This window comes from Lepidochelys kempii, chromosome 21 (assembly GCF_965140265.1).
Source record: "Lepidochelys kempii isolate rLepKem1 chromosome 21, rLepKem1.hap2, whole genome shotgun sequence".
Taxonomy (NCBI): Eukaryota; Metazoa; Chordata; order Testudines; family Cheloniidae; genus Lepidochelys; species Lepidochelys kempii.
In genome coordinates this window covers 12,252,735-12,271,819 of record NC_133276.1, presented here as the reverse complement: position 1 = coordinate 12,271,819, position 19,085 = coordinate 12,252,735, and the positions used below count along the sequence as shown (strand labels likewise).

At 50.8% G+C, this 19,085-nt stretch overlaps 2 protein-coding genes across 2 annotated transcripts; one reads left to right on the top strand and one right to left on the bottom strand.

Annotated features, from left to right (window-relative positions):
- The first annotated feature begins 390 nt into the window (after positions 1-390).
- PIM1 (Pim-1 proto-oncogene, serine/threonine kinase) lies at positions 391-6,382 on the top strand. The gene is made up of 6 exons (XM_073319834.1): positions 391-702; positions 1,059-1,165; positions 1,401-1,451; positions 1,604-1,970; positions 4,048-4,224; positions 4,964-6,382. The coding sequence occupies exons 1-6, from the start codon at positions 624-626 to the stop codon at positions 5,119-5,121; spliced, it is 939 nt and encodes a 312-aa protein (XP_073175935.1). The 5' UTR covers positions 391-623; the 3' UTR covers positions 5,122-6,382.
- Positions 6,383-9,693: 3,311 nt separating this feature from the next.
- On the bottom strand, positions 9,694-10,272 carry TMEM217 (transmembrane protein 217). The gene has a single exon (XM_073320410.1). The coding sequence runs from the start codon at positions 10,270-10,272 to the stop codon at positions 9,694-9,696; it is 579 nt and encodes a 192-aa protein (XP_073176511.1).
- Positions 10,273-19,085: the final 8,813 nt, after the last annotated feature.

Genomic DNA, 19,085 nt, shown 5'->3' with positions numbered 1-19,085 from the left:
TTCCCACCCTCTGCCCCTCCCCCCCTCATTTGCCCCTCCCAAACTTTCCACCTGCCCCTGCCCCATCCACCTGCTGTCTTCCCTCACTTTTCCTCAGGCTTCCCCTCCCTCTTCCCCCCCTCAGGCCGCTCCCCCCAGTCTCTCCCCCCGCCCCGCTCCTTTATTCTCCCCTTCCCCCGCCCCCTCCCCCCTCTTGGCGCCTTTTCCTTCCCGCCACGTCTTTAGTCTCCTCGTCCTATTCTGACGGGGGGGGGGAGGGGAGGACGGGCCCCGCGGCTGATTGGCTGCAAGCGGCTTTGTGGGCGGGGCGGGCCCCGCGCCGAAGCCCCGCCCCCAGGTTGTCCCCGGCCCCGCCCCTGCCCCGGCTCCCTCCCTCCCCTTACTACTGGCGGCTGGAGCGAGGGGAGCCGGCGCCACACGGGAGCCCGGCACCGAGCGCAGCAGCCTCGTCGGCTCTGCTCCCAGTCGCGCCCCCCCTCCCCCCTCGGCCTCCGCCCCTCCCGCGCCAGCCCGGACCCCACCCCCTTGGTTCCGACCCGGCGGGGCTGCGAGCCGAGCCACTGGCGCCCGGTTCGGTTCGGGCGGTCCCGGTCCCGGTCCCGGAGCAAGGGGACGGGGCGGGGATGCTGCTCTCCAAGATCAACTCGCTGGCCCACCTGTGCTCCGGGTCCGGCGGGGAGCACCCGGCCAAGCTACAGCCAGGTGAGGCCCGGTTCGGTTCGGCTCGGCTCGGATCCGCGGCCGGGGCTGGCTCTGGAGTGGGGCGCCCCAGAGCGGTCCGGGTTCGGTGCGGGAGGAGCCCGGTCCTGCGGGGCATTGGGGAGGCTCATAGAGGAGTCTGATCCGGTTCGGGGGGTCTGGTCCGGGTTGGCGGGGTTCGGTCTGAGGCGGCATGGGGGGGTCTGATCCAGTTTGGTCGGGGGAGGGATGATGAGTCTGGTCCAGTTCGGGGTCGTTCCGAGGAGGGATGTGGGTCCGGTCCGGTCTGGAGGGCTGGCCCGGTCTTTTGAGGACAACAGCTGGGTCTGATCCTGGTGTCTGTCTGTCTCTGCCTGCAGGGAAGGACAAGGAGCCCCTGGAGAAGCTGTACCAGGTGGGCCCACTGCTGGGCAGTGGTGGCTTTGGGTCTGTCTACTCGGGCACCCGCCTGTCCGACGGCGCCCCGGTGAGTAGAGCCCGCCTCCGCCCCCCCACCCCTGCAGCCAGCTCCCCATGCCTGCTGCTCTACGGAGCTCTACCTTTGGTGAGAGACCTGTCCCTGACCCACTTGCATCTCCTTTGCTTTGCCCTGGCAGAACCACCATCTTGCATCCCCTTCCCCGGTCCCTTGTTTGCCTCCCCTCTTTCTGGGGTTGCCTGACCTGACTCTGATTGTCTGTGGGGTTCTGTTTGTGTTCTAGGTGGCCATCAAGCACGTGGCCCGGGACCGGATTTCTGACTGGGGAGAGCTGGTAAGTGCCTGGGGCAGGAATAGCTGTTGTGGCTCTGCATTGCATGGTCATGGCTCTGTAGTGAAGGTTGCAGCCGGTGTCATAGGTAGCTCTTGACTTTGTGGGTCAATTTGCCTGCCTCTGATGGAGCTCTCCTTTCTCTCTCTGTGCAGCCTGGCGGGACCAGAGTGCCCATGGAGATCCTGCTCCTGAAGAAAGTGGGCTCAGGCTTCCGGGGGGTCATTCGGCTTTTGGACTGGTTTGAGAGACCGGACAGCTTCATCTTGGTTTTGGAGCGGCCAGATCCCGTGCAGGACCTGTTTGACTTCATCACGGAAAGGGGTGCTCTCCCTGAGGAGCTCGCCCGCAGCTTTTTCCGCCAGGTTCTGGAGGCGGTTCGGCACTGTCATAGCTGTGGGGTATTGCACCGGGATATCAAGGACGAGAACATCCTGATTGATCTGAACAGCGGGGAACTGAAACTGATAGATTTTGGGTCTGGGGCATTACTCAAGGACACAGTGTACACTGATTTTGATGGTGAGTGTCTATTTCCATCCCCTTCTATTTTATCTGCGTAGGGAGGGAAGCCAGGGAAATTCCTCTTTGAAATGGGTTGTTCCCTGCCTGTAAATGTTCAGTAACTTCCCAGCCAAGGAATGTTTTGTTCCCTCCTCCCCCTGCCATTGTCACTTGCTAAATATACTGTTGTATGATCTGCAGCTTTGATACCTTTGGGGTTTTCCTCCCTGCCTTGTATCCAAAAAGCATTTCACAAATGTGTTTGCCCTTTTGTTGGGTGTTAATCACAGGCACTGGTGGTAGCTGCCCATGTCATGCAGGGGGTGGCGGGGGGGCACATGGCAGAAACCGGGTGTGAACTCACAAGAATCTATCTCTGGAGTCCCTGTGAGCAATGAGAGGAGAAAGTTGGGTTCTGGTTCCAGTGGTTTGGTTTTCTCTAGGTCCATCACATCTGTAGCATTTCAGCAGGGATCTGGCTGGTATTCCACCCTCCGGGGGGGGGGGGGGTGCAAACAAGATCTGCCTCATTTCATAGATGGGGAAAGATTGAGTTAAACCTGTCTGCAGCCATGGCTGCTCAGATGCTGGATTCTAACCTAATCTAGCAGCTAGAATGCAGGGGAGGGGATGTTTCCCCCCTAAGGATAAAGAGAAGGGCTCTTGTACAGTTTCTTTCTGTGAGGATGGATGGACATCAATTTGGGGAGGGGATCAAGAGGAGAAGCTGCTGTCTCCGCCATCTCGCTAAATTATTCATTTCACTGGAAAGTTGTGTTTTGTCACGGGATGAATGTTGTGAAATAGGATCTGCAGGAGATCTGCTTACAGCAGGCTCCCTTTCCTCTGCTGCCCAAAGGCACCTGAGTCAGATCTTTGGGGAGGGGGGAGCTATAAACCCAGGGAGGAGTGTTTGACCTTGGAGCAGGGGTGCAGGGATCTGCGTGGGGGACAAATAAAGAGAGCTGCCTTGTGTTGCTGGTGGTAGGCTTTTTTTTGACTCACTTGAAAGGCATATTCAGGGTAGGGCCGTTGACTTTCAAAAAAAAATCACTGTTTGTTGTTGAGGGTTTGTTTTGCTTCTGCTTTGCCGGATGGCTTGGGCTATGCTGCATTTTTTGTTTTTAATTTAACGGTTGATGACAAGGGATGGGTTTGCCCCTCCCAACCACCTTCTCTTCTGCAGAATTTCCCAAGCTAGTGGTGCCCCCTGGTGGGGCATCGGGTCTCTTTTTACAACCCAAAGTTTGTAAACAACAGTCACGTGGCCAGGAACCAGACTAGGAGCTCTGACCTCAGTCTCCTCTTCCTGCCAGAAGGGAAGAGATCAAATACAACAAAGGCAAAGGGCGTAAGCATCTGCAGAGGCCAAAAGCAGGGTGGAATCTGAGTTCCAAGCATAATTATCACATGCACAATTGAACTAACTAAAACCACTCCCTTGGTGTTGTACAACAAACCTTTGTCCACAGCTTTGGAGTAGGCTGGCTTTGGCTACTGTTGAGTCAGTCAGGTATAATGCCAAAAAAGGAAAAAACTCTTCAAGGTATCTGCCCTTCTTTGGGTTCCACAAGGAAACCCATTTATGAAGAAAGGACTATAAGGTTGTCTGGGCTCCTTGTAGTGCAGTAGACAAGGCCTCAGCCCCGCCCCAAATGCTCTGTCTACACTGGGTCACCATGGACTGAAGCATCTGCAAGCTGCCTCTCTCTTTACCTCAGTGAGAAATGGTTACATCGACAGCGAGAAAGTCAGGACAACAGTGGCCTTAAGAAACCTGTTCTTTATTGTGGCTTGTATTGCAGCTGGAAAACATGTTTATTTGCATTCCATTTGGTTCTGCTTCATTTGTAGTCTGTGCCCTAGTGCAACTCTGCAATTGCTAAAACTGCTGGGGGCTTAAATCCCACTCAGACTGGGCTGATAGGTTGCAATATCTTAATATTGTTTAACTAAATTTGGGGCTGAAGTACCTGACTTGGTCTCTTCAAACCACCCTGATAACACCTGAAAAAAGAATTAATAACTGGTTGCTCTGCTTAGGGTACAAGATGAAATATTTCTGCTAACCATGATCCTCTAATCTTCTCTACAGGAACCAGAGTGTACAGCCCCCCGGAATGGATCCGCTGTCACCGATATCACGGCAGGTCAGCAGCAGTCTGGTCTCTGGGGGTCCTGCTGTATGACATGGTCTGCGGGGATATCCCCTTTGAACATGATGAGGAGATTATTAAGGGCCAGGTCTACTTCAGACAGAGGGTCTCTCCAGGTGAGCACTCTCCTTTGTTGTGTTAGAGTTGGGCAAACAACTGCTTAGCCTGAATGCCACACTGACAAAGTGATAATATGATGCCATAGAGATGCATTACCATCACTTCATGCAACCAGTGAGACGTGCAAGGCATGATTCTGTGATCTAGTGGTCCCTTCTTGTCTTAAACTCAATGAGATGTTTAATGCTATTGAATCCCAGCAAAGTGCGGGGGACCCCGCTGTCTTCTCTGCCTTAGACAGCTGTTTCAGAGCTCACTGTTGTAGTTCACTTCAGCACTTGACTCTCCTGCCGCTTGCTGGGGTCTTTAATGTGGCTACTGCAGCTGGCTGCTGAAGCAGTCTTACAGAAAGTGGAAATGACAAAAGATCTTGAACCAAGTAGCTCTCCGGTTTAATCATCTCACTGGGGAAGGGAAAGCTGATTTTTGCTATTAGCCTGGGTGTGAATGGCAGGGGAAGATGGGCTGTTCACGGCTTTTCGTTGCCAATTTGCTCCCTTGTGTATTTTCGGAGTCTCCTCCCAAAGATGGGAACTGGTTCACCCACGTACGGGGGCTGGGGGGGGCGTAACTCAGAAACAACACCTAGCCACAGCCATGGTAATCTGTCCTGTGAAGCAAGAAAGGCAGATCCCAAAGCAGACTTGCAGATGGCAAAATAGGGAGGCTTGTTGTAGGCTTCACAGACATTACTCAGCAGCAGATTCTCACTGACTGCTTGTTTTCTCTCCCCAGAGTGCCAGCACCTCATTAAATGGTGTCTGGCCTTGAGGCCCTCCGAGAGGCCATCCTTTGAAGACCTTCTAAATCATTCTTGGATGCAAGACGTCCTCTTGCCACAGAAAACGGCAGAGATCCACCTGCACAGTCTAATTCAGGAGTCTGGCAAATAGCAGCTCCTCTCATCCATTGGGTGTAAAAGAAAAAACTCTCACCAGTAACTGTCTGCCTGTTACATGGGAACATGCATATCTCATTCCAGAGCTCAGCTAACTGGAGAATCTTCTGAGAGGCTGGAGGTTACCATCCATCCCAGGTGGACTGGTCTTGAACTCGTTAGGTCCTGCCTTACTTGATGTCTTGCCAGTAGACTTTTTTGATGTCTTATGGGCACATCCATGAGTGTCCCTGACCTGCTGAGTCCTGGAATAGGAACTGAGCAAGGACCAGAGAATAAGCAAGAAAGTTTCGCTTGGGGAAACTGGCTGTGGAGAGGGAGGGAAGGTACTGATTTGAATACCTGTCTTATTCACTGTGTCACCGTGTTCTGAGTGCCTTCAGTTGCGATCTGGGCTGTGCTGGGGGAAATACTTGAATCTTCCTACACCTCTGCTTCTCCAAGATTCACCTGGGTTTATTTTATATTCCCCTCCTTAAGGAACAGGTCAGAAGCAGCCATGGGTGAAAACAGTGCACCCTGGCTAGTTGTTTCTGAGGTATGCTGTCTAGCAGAAACTTTTCTTCCTCAGCTCTTTGCTTTGAGTCTCAAAAGCTGGGGCATCCTCACAGATGCACAAACAATGCAACCCAATAGAGCTGTAAATGTGTACAGAATTATACAGGAGCGAAGCTTGGTGTACAGAGGACTGTAGTTTATAATGGTAACGTTTTTACTTTTTTTTTGTTTGTTTTTAACTTATTTTCAGGGGGTTGGGTTATTTTTTGTTTGTTTGTTTTTAAGGAAAATGTCCGAACCTGTAGGATAACTTATTTATTTATTTATAATTCATGTGGGTTCAGAGCCCATGCCTGGCTTCCATAGCTGCTGATCTGGTTTCCAGTTGGGGTCTCCCCACCCGACTGCACTCCCTTCTTAAAATGCTCTGTTAACATCTCACCACTGTGTGGAGTGGCTGACTGCTTCCCAGCTGTCTGTAAATAGTTCCGGCTGCCGGTGTTCCTCTTCCACGCGTGTGTTCAATTGTTTTAAAGGCATTTCCACGGGTATTTGTCTGGGCTGCGGGACGTCATGTGTATATAGCACTGGTTTTGCCGAGCTGTCGGGGAAGGTACCCTGGACTCCAACACTGTCAAGCCTGTATATGTCATCAGTGTGTAGTCTGCTGCTTTTGTTAATAGTTAATATTGTACAGGGGAATTCAGAAATCCTATTTTTTTTATACATGCGGTTTTAAATAAAAATGAATCACTTGACTTAACCTGAGACCTCTTCTCTTTCGGGTGGAGTAAAACTGCCAGTTTCACAGCGCAGCAAAGCGGTGCTGTCGAAACTCAGGACCCTTCATAACGTGATCCAAACGCCGAGAGCACCACCAAAGCGCGCGGCTCTCGGAGCAGGAGATGAGTAAGCTACAGCTAGAGATAGCAGCCCAAACCACAAAGCTTGAATTCACATGTCCTCAAAGCCGTGTCACTCAGATGCAGTGTTTTGGTTCAGCCCGTTAAAGGTGTCAGCTATTAGTGTTGGATCTGAACTGGTGCACTCTCCATGCCAGATGTCCTGGTTCTGGCCATCTCTGGCAGCCTTCTTCACTGAACTGTGAGATCAAAGGTGTATGGCTGAGGCATAAAGTATGTACATACCGTTTCCATTCATGCCTAGTCGTGTGTGAACAAAGCAGGTAAATGTCAGTGCTGCATTGATGATGCAGTATGTTACCCATGCACGTGGCACACTGGATGCTGACCATCCATGTCTGGGCACATGGGGTTTCAGTTAACCGATCCTGTGTGGCAGGCTCTGGAGGCATCTGATTCGTTACATACTATCACCATCTTCAGCCAGGCTGGGGCTGGCCCAGAGCCACGGGAGCTGTTGACGTCCAGACTAGGAGAACGTGGTCGTTTTCACACTCTTCAGCACAAATAAGCTGGGCTTCCCCTCGTTAAACTACAGCGACCACATGGTGCAGGCAACGGCCTCTTGGTGTGAACAGTAACTTGTGCAGCACTGAGTTAGCGGCAACCTTTAAAACTCTGCTTTACCCTGGTGGAGGCAGGAGCTATTCTTTACCTGTTACGTTTCAGGGTGTCTGCGGGTTGAATGGAACAGTTGCTCCACCTGGCTGTAATATTCACGGTGTTGTCTAAAACCTATGCTGTTGGTTCAAGTGTGGGGCTGTGTAACGTTAAGAGATGGAGCAGTGACTGCAAGCATTGTTTGCACAGTGCACTTCTTTTTAAAACCCTGTTGGTTGTAGCCTCCTGGGGAAATATTTGACCCTCTCGGCACTGCTAATCTCCAGCAAGGTGCCTGCCACCAAGTGAGCACTGGGGTTGCCTAGAGTCTTCTAGGTATGGCGCTGGACTACAAGCATGAGCAGCAGGATATAGGAGTTGTATTCCTGCACTGCAACTTCCTTGCTGTGTACCCCGGGCCAAGTCATTTTCTGCTCTATGCCTCAGTTTCCCCATCTGTAAAGAGTCCTCTGTACAGCCCTTGCAGGTCCCTTTGAGGAAAGGCATTAGTGAGTTGTTTTTTTTTGTAGGTGGGCTGAACAAGAAAGCTCAGCTCCACATCTTCAAAGGCTGGGGGCTACTGAGCTCTGTGGTTTTCATTTAACTGCAGGCTCTTGTGCTAGACCAAAACAAACTTTATAACTCCTTATTTTGAGAAAGTCCATCTCACACATTTAGGGCAGCAAATGAGTCTCTTGCAGTGAGTGAAATTTAGCCGGGCGCAGTTACAGTATCACAGCAAACTGCTCCCCACTGAGTGGAGGCTCTCCTTCCTTCCCGTAAACACACTGCTCAACTGCTATTCCACTTCTTAGAAACCTCACCACAGAAAGGCCAAGTCAGATCAGAGTGTCAAGCCCTGCAGAGACCGATGCAATGATAGTCACTATGCTTCCTGCTGCAGCTTATGTCTATTGCCCGGCCAGGCCAGCTCAGTAGGAGGGAAATGCTGTCAGGGAGACATGACATCCAAATGGCGCAGAGTACCAAGGAGCACATAGAGCCTAATTAGTCCCTTTGTCACGTAGGCATAACTCTCACTGAGGCTGGGAGTTAAATCCATCTAAGATCCTGGTTCAGGAAAACATTTAAACGTGGGCTGAAGCCCTGGGAAGTCAATGGCACCTAACTGGGTATGTTTACACTGCAGCTGGGAACACCCTAGAAAATAGCAGGGTGGACATCTTGGAACCTGTGGAGGCTAGCGTTAGCCACACGATCTCAGACCCCGCGGGTAGAATGGGCTTGAGCTCAGGGGGCTAGCTAGAGCCTCTGACAGCACCAGGCAAAAATTCCAAAGTCCTGCCCCAGCATGCACTGGCTTGGCTTTTCTGGAAGCTGCTCTCTTCTTCAGTTGTTCCAAAATCTTGGCAGCTAGGTAGGGGACGTCCCCAACACAGTGTTGATAGCCCTGATGGGCAACAGAGATGCAACAAAACCTATTGGCACTATTCTCCGCTTTGGCAGGTCCGGAGGTTCCTGTGCTTTATTAGAGAGGTTATTCCGCAAAGCAAGGTGCACCTGCAGTCTGGGCTGGCACCTGTGCTCGCTAACCTCACTCTGCCTGGCTATTGTCCACAATGTGCAACTGCACTGCTAAGCTCCAGTTCCTACACTGTCCCCCCGAAGGTGCTGCTCAAAACCAGTGCTTCCTGGGATGTGACGTAAATAGTTTTGTGGCAGCCTACGTCCTAGATAGAGGAGCTGCGTAGTTATGTCAGTAGTGTGGTGCTGTATTTGTTTACTCTTACCTGGCAACCATGCAACAATTTGCTTAGGCTGCATGCCAAAGATCTGTGCTGCCGATCCTGCTAGAGGCCCCTACTGGCAGAAAGTCCACGGGCGGGAGGGCGTAGCAGGAAAAAGCAGCCACAGCCTCTTCCATCAGATAGGGAGTCAGCCCAGGTGAGTGTATAGGCCAAAAAGTCATCAGTGCGTGGTCTACTTGAATGCATCCTCTCAGCAGCATCTGCCACGGGGCTCTTACAATACCCTGATCATAGCTTACAGCTGTCCCAAGTGCCTAAATCCCTTTTTAAAATGAGAGTGAGGCTCCTAAATCAGTTAGGTGTTGCAATGCTGAGCCCCGCAATGCCTAAATACCTTTCAAAAGCTGGCCTTATGTCAGGCTTTTCATCCCTCGAGCTTCAAGTGCCTTCCCTATATACTATACGTCAAGATCTTTCTCTCCCTTTTACAGATGAGAAAACTGAGGTAGAGGGAGATGACGTGACTTGCTCAAGGTCATTTGGTGAGTCGGTCGCAGAGCTGTGGAAAGGCCCAGTTCTGCCGACTCCCAGTTCCCACATCCTGTGGCTCCCTGTTGCAAAATAAAAGCCTGGGAAGAACCTAAAACACAAATATAAACGATGGGCTTTGGGGGGTTTATTCAGGACTTGAACGCACAGCCTGGGAAATGCAGCAACAGCAAGAGAAACACTGAATTACACAACAGAGGAAGGAGATTATACAGGTAATGGTCTCTCATCTCCACCAGTAGGAAATATGTGAAAATGGAGCCCAATGCAGTGCTCCGAAACCTCCCCTCACACGCCTTTCCGAGCAATGGAGCTCAACCTAAACTTGGGCGGTTCTGACACGTTCTTAGAGATCCGCCTCAGCCTGAGCGACAGCCTTCCTTTCCCTTTGCTGTCAGTAATCAGCAGGGCATATGTGACAATGAAGGAGAGCCAGAAGCAATCCATGGGGATCCTGGTGGCCAGCCCAAACCACTCCAGGGGGCTGAGGGAAAACCAGGCTTCTTTGGAGACCTGGTAAGCCAGGGCCACGACGAAGCAGTTAGCCAGGTCGTAGAAGGTGATCCATGCGACATAGGCGAACAACCCCCTGTAGTGCCGCTTGTGGACTGAGTAGATGAGGAAGACACACACCGGGTAGGTCATGATGGCCAGCGTGATGGCTGTATAGTAGCAATACGGTAGCATCTTCCCCAGCTTGGTCATGTTAAAGGGCTTGATTTGCGCCATGTCTGTCATTGCTCGTTCAAAGTGGCCAAACTCAAAGATCAGGTACATGTTGGTCACTAGGATCATGTAGACAGCAGCGACAATGGCCCCGGCCTTGGGGGTCATGCCACAGAACCCCCCCGGGCACAAGATGATCATGTTTTCTCCACAGGCAACTTCGCTGGCCAAGGAAACCGAAGGAGCGTCGCAGAGTAGAAAGGCAAGCGAGGAAAGACGTCGGCGGGGCTTGTGTTAGGTATGGAGCCAGTGAGCCCACGGCTGTGCTGGAAAGGAAAAGGATCAGGCTGAAACATCGTGTGGTGGGAGATCGTCGTTTGGACTCCCAAGGAGAATTGATTAGCGTGTGCGCACACACACACACCCTGTACCCCCATCTCACACACACACCCTGTAACTCCATCTCTCTCTCTCACTCTCTCACACACTAACCCCATCTCACACACACCCCATCTGTAACTCCATCTCTCTCACACACACACACCCACCCTGTACCCCCATCTCACACACACACCCCATCTGTAACTCCATCTCTCTCACACACACACACCCACCCTGTACCCCCATCTCACACACACCCCATCTGTAACTCCATCTCTCTCACACACACACACACACACACACTGTAACCGCATCTCACACACACCCTCTGTAACTCCATCTCTCCCTCTCTCTCACACACACCCCCTCTGTAACTCTCTCTCTCTCTCTCTCTCACACACACACCCTCTGTAACTCTCTCTCTCTCTCTCTCTCTCTCTCTCTCTCTCACACACACACACACACACACACACACTAACCCCATCTCACACACACACACACTAACCCCATCTCTCTCTCTCTCACACACACACACTGTAACCCCATCTCACACACACACCCTCTGTAACTCCATCTCTCTCTCTCTCTCACACACACACACACTGTAACCCCATCTCACACACACACCCTCTGTAACTCCATCTCTCTCTCTCTCACACACACACACTGTAACCCCATCTCACACACACACCCTCTGTAACTCCATCTCTCTCTCTCTCACACACACACACTGTAACCCCATCTCACACACACACCCTCTGTAACGCTCTCTCTCTCTCTCTCTCTCACACACATACACACACTAACCCCATCTCACACACACACACACACACACTGTAACCCCATCTCACACACACACCCTCTGTAACTCTCTCTCTCTCACACACACACACTCTGTAACTTCATCTCTCTCTCTCTCTCTCACACACACACCCTCTGTAACCCCATCTCTCACACACAGACACACAACTCTGTAACCCCATCTCTCTCTCTCTCTCACACACACACACACACACTGTAACCCCATCTCTCTCTCTCACACTGTAACCCCATCTCACACTCACACACACACACCCTCTGTAACCCCATCTCTCACACACAGACACACAACTCTGTAACCCCATCTCTCTCTCTCTCTCACACACACACACACACTGTAACCCCATCTCTCTCTCTCACACTGTAACCCCATCTCACACTCACACACACACACCCTCTGTAACCCCATCTCTCACACACAGACACACAACTCTGTAACCCCATCTCTCTCTCTCTCTCACACACACACACACACTGTAACCCCATCTCTCTCTCTCACACTGTAACCCCATCTCACACTCACACACACACACTGTAACCCCATCTCTCTCTCTCACACTGTAACCCCATCTCACACTCACACACACACACCCTCTGTAACCCCATCTCTCACACACAGACACACAACTCTGTAACCCCATCTCTCTCTCTCTCTCACACACACACACACACTGTAACCCCATCTCTCTCTCTCACACTGTAACCCCATCTCACTCACACACACACACACTCTGTAGCCCCATCTCACCAAGATTCCTGCTAAACCAAAACTTGGTTATGTCCCCCATGATCCTATGTGCTCTTGACCGCGTTCCACATCCCCCAACCCTCAAGTGCAGAGAAGGGTTCCCAGCCCCCTTAATCAACAACAAGCCATGCTCCTGAGCTCCTGCATTGAGAGACCTGCCTGCTGTAAAGGGGGCCCACTCTAGTCCCCTTTTAGAAACAGTGAAGGGGACAGGTGGTTGATTGCTCGAGTTCCTGTGGAACTAATTTTAATGCTGGTGAGATTAAATTTAATTGTGTTTACCGAATAATTAATGATGTTAGGTGCCTAAGCCCTTGCATAGGCCTCCTTATTATTTTAATCTCAATAACATAGAGTCTAGCAGTCTCCCAGCTGTTGGCAGCCTGGTGGATAGAGCACTTAGGAGATTTGGGTTCTACCACCTCTACCACTGGGCTGCTGGGTGATCTTGGGCAAGTCACGTCCCTCTCCGTGCCTCAGTTTCCCCACCTGTAAAATGGGGATAATGCTACTGTGCCCTCCCTTGTAAAGCGCTTTGAGAACGACAGATGAAAAGTGCTAGATTAGAGTGAGGTCTTTATTATTATTTCATTAAAATCACCAAATATATGTTGAATCAATTATTTGCTGCAGTGTAACCACTTAGCTCTAGATTGCAGGCCCCTTGAGCCAGCTCTATACTGACACAGACATTTAAAAAAAAAAAAAAAAAAAAAAGCATTGCAAAATAAAATAAAATAACTTAAAAGAAAAGGTGCAAAGCCAAGCCTGCAGGCTGACTCCTCAGCGGGGCTGAGCGCCCACAGCTCTCCTGGAAATCCACAGACCATGTTTTCCAGATTCATAAGAGCCCAGCAGGACCTGCTCTCTAGGCCAGGTTGACCAAATTAGCTCAGTGCTCAGAAGCTCCCATTGTGGTGCTCTGGCCAGATTTCTAGGCTATGACTGCCAGAAATTCCCACTGAACTCAAAAGGCCAAAGCCTGGAGCTTTAATCAAGCAAACTCCCATCAGTGTCAATGGAAGTTTGTTTGAATGGGGACATCCGGAAATAGGCCTTTCAATTTCGTCTCCATCTTTCATTCCCACCAACAGGAGGCATTTCCAGCCCCTCAAAGGTTAGACTCAGTGAGCAGGTCAGGGCTAACGTACCTCCTTCTGAGAGAGAAAAGGGAGGAGACCTGGTGGATGGATCGGCTGCGATATCTTTGCACCGGCTGGAAATGATGCCTCGCCACTGTGCCACGGACCTTAGCCGTTAATGGCTGAGAGACCATATACTCTTCCCATTGGGACCCTGCTCTGCTAAAGGAATAACTCCTCCAACTACTCAGCTCACCAGGAACCTATAAAGCAAAGGGAACACAGGAATTGCCAGATGGGATCAGAACCAAGGTCCATCTAGTCCAGGATCCTTTCTCCAACAGTGGCCAGTGCCAGATGCTTCAGATGAAGATGCAAACAAACAAACAAAAAACAGAAGGTAGCAGTGGGCTAATCTAACAGTTAGACACTAACTATGGCCAAACAGAAGGCACCTGACCCAAATATTGGCAGAAACCAAATTATCCACCTGCCTAGAGCCAGAAAAAGGTAAGCTGCTTCCCCCTGCTGGAGACCAGCACCTAGGACAGGGGCCTGGGGGAGGACTTGTCTCCATGGCCAAGAAATCAGTAGTGCCTCCTTGGTCTGTTCAGGCAATGAAGAGATTTTTGACCCCACATGGGGCAGGGATGTATTACTGCCAGCCCTAGATCCTGCACTTTAGGATGGGGAGTGACTCTGTTTGGCTTCCTCCCTTAAAAGAAGCTAAAAAGAATTCAGGCCCTCCCATCATGCACACTCTTAACAGATGCAAAGTTATGCACCTGCTCAAGTGTTTTCAGGATCAGGGCCTTAGATTATAGGTTCACTGGGGCAAGAACGGCAGTATTGTCAACTCCCATCATTTTATCTTCATTTTATCTTCATTAGAGACTTGCGATATTTGGTGTTTTTCTTAAAGCCCCAGCTCCTGGAGGCAAGTGATTTGGTGAGAATGTCGACTTCTGTTTAAAAAAAAATTTCTAGCCCTCATGGTTGTGGAGAAAATCCAGAAAACGTTACCCGAGTTCTGCCTAAAGGCAAGACAAAGAACCCATGTTTATTCATTTTAAAAACCATGATTTTTAAGCCAATCTCATAATTGTTGTGGCCTGACTCTCAATTACTCTGTACCACTGCGAATGTTTCCAGCTGGGAGAGTGGAACTAGTCTAATCAGTTTCACTTTCGGCCTCTGTGCCTTACCCCAAAGCTGCAAGGTTTGGGTGGCAAATCCTGCAGAGGAATTGTTAACAGCCACATACAAGTGGCTTTCATTGCAACTTTAAAAAAAATTTCTATCGAAGTCAGGTTTGAGCAATTCCCATTCCCCCTTTCCAAACTTTAAAAAAAAAAAAGTTCTGGGGGCCATCTTAGGTTGGTGTATGTGGATTCCAAAGGGACCCAAATAAATGGAAATCTATTAATTTGTATTACTGTATCCCTTCTGCCAAAGAGCGCCGTCCCAGACCACAGGGTACATTATGAGAGCGCCTGCAGGCCCCAATCAAGATCAGGGCTGTGTGAGTCTGTTTGTGTGGACTCTATTCTTATTTCTGTTGTGTATGTGGGGCCCAGGGCCCCATCGTGCTAGATGCTGCACATATATATACACAATAGACAACGCCTCTCCCAGAGAGCTGACAATCTCAACAGACAGGGCAGCAAAGAGTGGGAGAGAGGAAAGGTACAATTAGCCCCAGGTCACCCGTGAGAAACTGAGGCCCAGACAAACTTGCCCAAAGTCGCTGTTTGACAAGGGCTGTTATTCAGCTCAGGGAGCCTTTGACGGGGCTGCTATCATAGGAGCGAGGAGCTCCTTGCGGCACTGGTACCACTCCAGCACTGATCGAACATAAGATGGCCTGATAAGGTTTTATTCCAGCCTAGTCAACGGCTTCCTGAGGCATTCATGGACAACATAAGTACCAGTGCATCTGAGAGTGTTACGTGAGACGGCTTCCCAAGAGGGGGTGTCAGAGGATGACGGTATGGAGAGGGTAATATCTGGGAACTCTACTGGCAGGAAGTGCTTGATGAGAGAGGCCTGGTGGGAATGAATAAAGCCTCAGTGTTCCACTGTCTTGGCTCTTTCTCTCGTTTTATGCTGGAGCCATCAACAGTAAACAGCCTTTGGAACTGTATTTGTACAGCGCCTAGCACAGGGGGGCCCTGCTCCCTGGGCACGCCCCCGCCCACGGTACCAATCATAACTAATCATCATGAGCCGACGTACGCTCACTCGCCCCCCACGCTCCCTTAGCTGCCGGACCGTGTCTCGTCAGCTTCGTCTGAGAATCCTTCTCAATGCAAACCCTGGGCCAGCGTGAGCCCGGAGTAACTCTTGACTTCGCGGGCGTCGCATGTAGGCCAGAGCCCCTCTTCGCTTGGAGGCTTATACCGGCGTCACTGAAAGCACATCGGGCCTAGCATACCCGTCCGTGCCACACTGAGCGAGTGGCACCAGTTCCCCTAAATACTCCCTCCATTGGCCCTTACACTCACCCCCGCCAGCCGTAAATACCTGACCCCAGTGGGAGCTCCCTAACCGCTCGCATGCTTTTTATTCCGTCCCATCCCTCCCTACCATGGTTACCCCCAGAACCAGCGTTACCATAAACTTTGTAGTATTCCCTCCCCACTCTGTGCTTACTCGTGACGGACCTGGGCTGGAGACGAGGCTTTTGAGCTGAGGGCTGGAGTGATCTCTAGGACTTCTGGTTCTTTTAATGGGGGCTTCCTCCCTTCCCTCTTGCTCTGCTTCGGCCCGTGGCCAGCTTCCCCCCATCCTAATCTGTCAATGAGACTCAGCTGTGGAGGGCCTGATGGGGGAATTTAGTCTCAGTAGGGCCTTGCCTTCTCCACTGAGGCTGCTGACCAGGTGGCCTGAGTCACTGCTGGTTGTGGTGTTTGTGTGAAGCGAATGCCTGGCTGCTGGGAATTGGGCTGAGCCCCACCAAACTGATGTCACACAGGAATGGGGAGCTGGCCTCAGACAGCTGGAGCCTGGCTCCCTTTGCTGATCGGTGCCTTTCCTCAGCTTGCAGGTGGTATTTCATCCCCTTAGGTGCCTGAATGAGCTCATTAGAAAACCACGTCCCAGTTGCGGATGCTGAGCCCTTGACTATCTGTCTGCGAGTTCATTTGCCGGTCTAGCCCCATGAGGGCCCTCTGCCCTGGGGTGCATTTCACCTGTCATGGGAAAACCAGGATTTGGGCAGAATAAAACCTTAAAGTCAAACTTTTCCTCTCCCACCCTGCTGCGAGATGGCAAGTAAGGGATTAAAATCTGAGCACCACCTTCCTTTGGGGGGCAGTAATTGGGATGCTGGCTTAGCCCATCAGAGAGGAGGGGAATGTCTTGTAACTAGGGCTGATTTCATCGGAGTCGTTCCCAAACAATTTCCCCAAGGAACAAAGCCTGTGGGGCCAATCTGTGGAGAAACCAGAGGTAAAATTCCTAGTGAGAGGGAATTTTCTCTATCTCCTGTCCTGACCTATCCTCTCCATCCTCCTTATCACCCTATCCAGCCTGGATTGCGAAGGACCCAATTCAGTGACCACTGACATGAAAAGGAATCTTTCTACAGACTTCAGTGGGAATTGGGGCAGACCCTGAGCACTTAGACCAGATTGTCAAGCCTGTCCCCTGGTTCAAGGAGGTTACGTTCCCCGGGGCATGGTAAGCAGGCCTGATTTCAGAGATGCTGAGCACTTACAGCCCCCATTGGCTTCTGCTGCACTTACAGGTGCCTCATGCTTCTGAAATTCAGGCACCAAGGTGTCCCGAACCTGGAGGTGACCCGAGTCGATGGCCGCTTCAGAAACCATTGACCTTTGGACTCACTGTGCCAGAGTTTCCCCCTCTGCAAACCGGGACTAGTAATACAGATCTGACCGCCCGCTGATTATGAAGTTGTGAGGTTTCGTGCATTCATGGTTTGCAAAGGGCTATGAGCAAAGCGGTGTTGTCTCTCGGTGACGTGATTTGTGTTCACGTCGTTTGCGGTGCATGGTGAGTTTGCTAACCAGATGGAAGGGAAGGCTGAGCTCCAGCTGCAAAAGCTGGTTGCAGATTTTGATCAGCCTAATCTTTGGGGGGGATGTGTTTTGATCTCAAGTCTTTTCCAGCCCATTATAAAGAGAGGGGCCGTTTATGAAAGTGAGATGCCGACTGCCAGATGTTGAGGATTTGGAAGTGGCGGGGGGGCAGTGACTCAGGCTGATCGCTATGTAAGACGTCACAAGGATGATCACTGCTAGTACCTTGAGCCCCTGTTAGAAACAGGGCACGTTGGAAATAAGACATGCATTTGTCATAATGTGGGCGATTAACCACTGGCACAAGTGGCCAAGGGAAGGGGTGGATTTTCCATCTCTTGATGTTGTCCAATCAGCCCTGGGTGCCTTTCTGGGAGATATGCTTTAGCCAAACACAAGTTACTAGGCTCACTATAGGAGTATCTGCAGTTCTCTAAGCAGTGATTCGCAACTAAGGATCTGCAGCCCCCTGGGTAGCCGTGAGCAGGTTTCAGGGGATCTGCCAAAATAAACCCGGCTTCAGCCCCAGGCGGTGGGACTCGGGGAGGGAACGCTACCTCCGCCCCTTTACTCACCTCAGCAGGCCACCCTGCCTGTGGGTCAGCATCAGCAACGAGTTTCACACTAAGTAAGTAAAACAAAAATAATATTCTCTTTTTTTATTTTTGTACCTCTGTGGCACAGGTGGGCCCAGGAGTTTTTATAGCATGTTGTGGGGGCCTCAGAAAGAAAAAGGTTGAGAACTCATGATATAGAGGAGGTCAGACTAGGTCAAGGGTTCTCAAACTGGGGGTCGGGACCCCTCAGGAGGTCGCAAGGTTATTACATGGGGGGTCGTGAGCTGTCAACCTCCACCCCACACCCCATTTCGCCTCCAGCATTTGTAATGGTGTTAAATATATAAAAAAGTGTTTTTAATTTATAAGGGGGGGGTCACACTCAGAGGCTTGCTATCTGAAAGGGGTTACCAGTACAAAAGTTTGATAACCACTGGGCTAGGTGATTTAATGGTCCTCTCGGACCTTAAAGTCTATGGAAGTATGAAACTCTGAAGCTTTCTGTTCTAATAGGACTTAAGAGGAAGCATGCATGCCCCCTACTTTGCCCCTGCCTTGGAGAGGCTGATCTCGCTGCAGCTGGGAGCCACAACATTAACTTTCTCTTGGCTTTAAGTACTTTCCCCTGCTTGGCAGGGCGCAGGAAGGGGAACTGATTCTTGTCCCTTCACTTTTAGTCTTGCTCAGAAACGAAAGTTGGCCTTTGCCTTTGGCCAACTTCCAGCTGGGAGGCTCCTGCTGGCTGGTTCAGAAGAAAAGAGAAGCTCTGTAAGGTGTATAGCGCAGGGGAGTGTAGGTGTCCTGGCTTCTTATCAGCTGTAGAATTGCACTGCCCTCTGGTGTTAGCGTGTCCCATTGAGGCATTGAAACAAAGAGCCAGATTTTCATGTGCTCAGTGCTTGGGTCGTCTGAAAACCTGACCCCAGTGGTGTCTGCTGAGCTCTAGAAAATCTGTCCTCAGAATCCTTGTCTAACTTTAAAGAAGACACTTCCTCACTTGAATGTTCAAGAGAAACATGGGGGGCCATTCTCCTTCACCTCACACTGCATGTAAATCATTCACGCTCATGCACAGGGGGCCAGCGACGCCAGCAAATCAGCCCGCCAGCAGTTTATACTTACTTTCTGCTCACTTAGCCCTGGTGTAAGTGACCACGCCTGGTGCAGGGCAATGGAGAATCAGACCCATTCTCTTCTTGAATTGTTATACAAATAATAGCATTTTGCCCACCTAGAACACCTTCCTTCTCATGTCCTCACAGCACTTTTGAGAGTATCGAAGGAATCCTCTTGACACAGGCCTGCATTATTATCCCCACTTTACAGATGGGGAAACTGAGGCACAAAGCGGGGCAGTGACTTGCCCTCAGTCAGACGGACAGGTTGA